Source organism: Cynara cardunculus, unplaced genomic scaffold (genome assembly GCF_001531365.2).
Source record: "Cynara cardunculus var. scolymus isolate 2C unplaced genomic scaffold, CcrdV1 Un_Scaffold_326, whole genome shotgun sequence".
NCBI lineage: Eukaryota > Viridiplantae > Streptophyta > Magnoliopsida > Asterales > Asteraceae > Cynara > Cynara cardunculus.
In genome coordinates this window covers 19,414-24,528 of record NW_020200571.1, presented here as the reverse complement: position 1 = coordinate 24,528, position 5,115 = coordinate 19,414, and the positions used below count along the sequence as shown (strand labels likewise).

Genomic DNA, 5,115 nt, shown 5'->3' with positions numbered 1-5,115 from the left:
TTTTTAAATCTTTTTTTTAATTTAAAAAATCACATACACGATATATTTTATTTTTAATTAAAATAAATTTAATCAATAATTCTTTATAATTTTTTTTATTTTTTTTTAGTTTGAAAAATCACTGATTAAATATATTTTTATTTTTATTAAAATAAATTTTATCAAAAATCTTTTTTAAATCTATTTTTTATATAAATGTAAGTACTTTTTTGTTATATTTGTTTAATTTTATAGATCTAAATACTTTTTGGTTCAAAAAATGTTTAGGGATTTAATCATTCAAAATATGAATGTTCATTAGGTTTTTTTCGAACTTTTTTCACTATCTTACTACATTAACTAGTTGTACAAGTCATAAAAATGTATCTAACATGTTTTAGAAAAGTTCAAAGAGTTATTTAACATGTTTTGGATTGTCCAATGACTTATTTGTTTCAAAAAATTGATCAATGAGTTATTTAACATGTTTTAAATTGTCCAAAGACTTATTTGTTCCAATAAATTGTCCAATGAGTTATTTAACATGTTTTGGAATGTCTAAAAACTTATTTGTTCCAAAAAATTATCCAATGACTTAATCATTCCAAACACTATAATCCATTAGTTTTTTTAGACTTTTTCCTTAAATGCTTATCTGAACATTCATATAAATTCACATATGCATCTTCAACATATTTTTTTTCCCAATTATTCACATCTGAATAAATATTAAAAAAAAAGACCAATTAATGTTGAAGATTCATCTAACCTGACTGGTTATTATTTTTGAATAAAAAACACTTATAATTATTATTAAAAAAGAGTATCATTGGAGAGAGGGAATAGGGTTTTTTTATTAAACTAGTCATGGACTAATTTCAGGGCAACCATTTACTTTACAGATAGCCCGAAGTCTTTGCATTTGAACCTCCGTGGCCACAAGGGGATTTTTATTTCTACTTAGATATAAATATGGGACCTACTGGTACTTTTGACCTTTGGAGTCAAACTCAAACCAATCAGACACCATCTTTGTGGTCGAGGGAATAGTTCGTTGTATCATCTTTGAATGCAACACATTCAATTTCTAGCAAAATATACTCAAAAGGAAACACATCAAGAACAATGAAAATTTGCAGCTAATTACATTGAACACAGGAACATCAAAAAGAATCTTTACATTACCAACGATTAGGTTTGAATTAAAATGTCAAAACAAACCCAAAAAATTGTTAAACAGATGATAAATAATGAGAAAAAAAATAGGTAGAAATTCCAGAAATGTAATCGATCCTGAGAACAAATTGGAAGGAAAAAAAATCCCCAAAATGAAAATCTAGTGAATGATGTAAGTCAAAGCCAACGCAACCACCATCAACACATACGCTACCCCTTGATCAATTGCTGCACCTAATCATCACCAAAATCAATCCAAAATTCAATAAACGATTTCAAACATAGAACATCAGCTCGTCATTCCAAATCTCAAGTCACGTCATCTAGATCGTAAATCAATCGTAAATCCACAGACGAAATCGAACCAAAAAATGCAGATCTGTTGTATAACTTTTGTTTCACCGATTTCGATATATATAATGAGAATCAGAGAGAGAGAGAGAGAGAGAAGGATAGAGAGTTACAGATCTAGAAAGAGGATGAGCGTACCATCGTTTGAAGGAGCAGGAGCTGGAGATGGAGCAGAACTTTGAGCATTCATTGATGGAAGAAGCAGCGACATAACAAGAGCAAAAACCGCCATTACAAAGTACATTCTCAAAGCTTCCATCTTCAAAATCCGATCAAATTCAACCACAAAAAAAACCTCCCTGACTCCTGTTTATCGTCTTCAAAATCCCTAGATGTGTTTCTGGGTGTGGATTATGAGGTTTATATAGGAAGACAAAGAATCGTGGGTAGGACGAAGATATGAAAAATTAAAAATAGAGTAAACTACAAATGTGGCCCTTGTAGTTTGTCAAAAACAACATTTGTTACCCCTACAGTTTTAAAATTACAAAATGACCATTATTCTTTATAAAAACATCCGAATCCGGTCCCTTTACTTAATGATCGCTAAAAGATTCTCTCTAAATGAGAAAATTTTCGGGTTTTTTTATCAAAAAGAATTACCTAGTCAAAAATTACAGGGACCAAAATCATAAAATATTTTTTAATTGGGCAAAAAAATAAAAGAAAATGGTCAATTTTAACGGAAATTTTCAACGTACGTTGAAGGGAGAGATCAAATTCGGACGTTTTAACCACAAGGGTGGTGCCTAATTGGTTTGAACTTGGCTTCAAAAGTCAAAAGTATCAGGAAGTCTCATGTTCAAATTCAAGGAGGAATAAAAATCCCCTTATGGTCACAGATGTTCAAATGTAGTGACTTCAGCTATCTGCAAAGCAGGTGGTCACCCTGAGATTAGTTGGCTCGCATAACGGGTTAGATATCCAGGTTAATCAAAAAAAATCGGATGTTTTCATAATCTACAATAGCCATCTTGTAATTTCGAAACTATAAAGACAAAAAAATGTTATTTCGATAAACCATAGGGACTAAATTTGTGGTTTACTCTAAGTATATATTTTTAAATTTGTTTTTGAGTGAAAAGAAACGGCTAATCTGGATTAGCGTTGTTAATAATGATTAGAAAGGGGGTTAAGGAAATGAGGAAATGGATGGAGGCCGTTGATGGAGGACACGTGTAGGGTGGGAAATGAATGCATGTAGTGGGTTGCAGGTAGGGTTTAGCTGGGTACAGAGAAAGGTTCTTTGGCACATGGGGGTTTGGCCGTTGTCCAGTGCAGACTGACCGTTGTGTAATTTTTTATTTTTATTTTTATTTTTTTTTGAATTCAAATCATTTGGTTGGTCGATTATTTTCTTCTTTCAAATAAAATATTATTTAATTTATAATTTTATATCAAATTTTAATCATTTCAATAATTAAATAAAATGCGTTATTTTTTAGTATTTGTTTTAAAAAATCTTATTTAATTAATTTTAAATTACAATAATTAATTTGTAAAATATAAGGGTATGTCTTGCTGTTTGAAGTATCTGCAACAAAATTTTTATAATTCTTATAAAACAGATTTCTATTTTGAGTAACGTATTTTGAGTAACGTATGAAAAAATAACGTATTTTAACTTGATTTCTATTTTGGATAGCGTATTTTCAAAACTTACATTTTGTAACTTAAAATGTAAAATTTTATACATTTAAGTACAGTGGTAACCGGTTGACCACTAATTTTAGATTAAAAAGTCCATGTCACTAAACACGTCAGCAAATAATACTGAGTTAAATATCATATCACTCGTCATATCAGCATGATAATCGATTAATGTTTCAATCGGTCACTCAAGTACTTAATTGTTTAAAACTTTACATCTTATGTTACAAAATGAAAGTTTTGAAAATACGTTACTCTAAATAAGAATCAAGTTAAAATACGTTGTTTTTTCATACAATTTGTCCTATTAACTATATGATTAAAATATTCCATATTTTATCAACTAATACACTTAAAAATACATTTCACATAGAATTATAATACGTTCTCTTTTTCATATTAAATTTTAAAGAATTCTTTAAAGTAAAAAAATAATAAAATAATATTTCCTTTCATTTTTTTTCTTTATTTTAAATAATCATTTAAAGATTTTATTGGACCATAAATATCACAAAATATTTGTTTTCTTTGTTTTATAGAATCTATTGGAGTACAAACATCAGAATCATTATTTTATTTTATTTTATTTTTTTAAATCTCAATTATATCACATGTATTTTTATTTTATGCCATTTTATATTGTTACTAATTTGTCACTTCACAACTAAGCGATTGTTTGGTAGTTGCTGAATGGTTTGATGCAAAATGATTAAGTGGTCAAAATAATTAAAAGACCCTCATAATATAGTACAAAATGATTAAGTAGTCAGAATGACTAAAAAATACTCTATAATATAGTGCAAAATGAAATATAATTATTTGGTAATTGTTTACAATGAAATTAGGACGCTGAATAGTTAAGAGAGACTCATGATACAAAATCATTGAGGGGGTTTTAAAATCATTAAAAGACAGACTTGTTTTTTGTCAAACAAGATTCACATCTTAAAGATTCAAAGAATGTCTCTTAATGGAACTATTAAGAGGTAAACAAGCAACCCCTAAGTAATTAACTTGTCTTTTCAACTAACAACTAACTTATTAATCAACAGCAAGTTTGTCAAATATAACCTAAATAACATATTTCCGTATATATTTGATAATTTTTTTTTGGAAAGGGTGTCCGGGCCAAAGCCCGACTAATCCCCGACAAATTTGGAGGCTAAACATGGCCCTACTTAAATGTCGCCAACACTCTCCTCCCAAGGCTCGAACTTGGGTTCATGACTATATCATGCCCAAGCCTTACCACTAGGCTGGAAGGTCTTTGACTATTTGATCATTGATTGTCAAGCAAACAACTTCAAATAATTAGTTTGATTTTAGTTGATTATCAAAATTTGTTAAGCATTCAATTCCATCAAAAGTTTATTACGAACTCCAAAATGTGCATAAACGAGTCTAAGGGGTCGTTTATCAAACGCTTACAATTGTCACTTACCTTAATGGGTAGCATTCTCAGTCATAAAAATGAATTGATGGTAAGCATTTATCACCCGATAATTGCTTACCGGGCAAGAGTTATCACCATCACTTAACGATTAAGACTTTTAATCGTTGTCTTTTCTTTTATCAGATAAAATTTCCGGTCTTTTTTATATTCAACTGATGGTTGGGAAAATAAATAATCTGATAAACACTTACCAGATAAATGTTTGATAAATAATTCGTGGGTCTTTTCCAAAGATGCCCATATCATTATTATGTTGTGATAAATGTGGAAATAACATGTGCATGAGCATGACTGCATGGTGTGATTGGGAATCAATTGATACCTTATAATAATTTTAATTAGGTTTTAAGAGGTTGAATAAAACAAGGGGGGAGGCTAATGGCACCCCTATCAATTGCCATTAGCACCCCTAAGACTAGTTGTCATTATTGTTTTTATTGTTTTTAGTGTTTTTTTATTTTTTTATTTTATGTTTTGTTTTATTGTTATTTTAATTTATTTTTAAA

The 5,115-nt window shown here is 29.1% G+C and overlaps 1 protein-coding gene across 1 annotated transcript; it reads right to left on the bottom strand.

Moving 5' to 3' along the window:
- Window positions 1–1,095: 1,095 nt before the first annotated feature.
- Window positions 1,096–1,842, bottom strand: LOC112501612 (arabinogalactan protein 22-like). The gene is made up of 2 exons (XM_025105294.1): window positions 1,645–1,842; window positions 1,096–1,389 (listed from the first exon to the last, which is right to left on the bottom strand). Exons 1-2 carry the CDS (start codon window positions 1,763–1,765, stop codon window positions 1,316–1,318), a joined length of 195 nt encoding a protein of 64 aa, XP_024961062.1. The 5' UTR covers window positions 1,766–1,842; the 3' UTR covers window positions 1,096–1,315.
- Window positions 1,843–5,115: the final 3,273 nt, after the last annotated feature.

Excerpts from the sequence above, each read along its gene's own strand:
- LOC112501612 (XM_025105294.1), bottom strand. The coding sequence starts at position 1,765 with ATGGAAGCTTTGAGAATGTACTTTGTAATGGCGGTTTTTGCTCTTGTT. Across the intron at positions 1,390-1,644 it reads TCCTGCTCCTTCAAACGATG|GTGCAGCAATTGATCAAGGG; the intron begins GTACGCTCATCC and ends GGTGATGATTAG.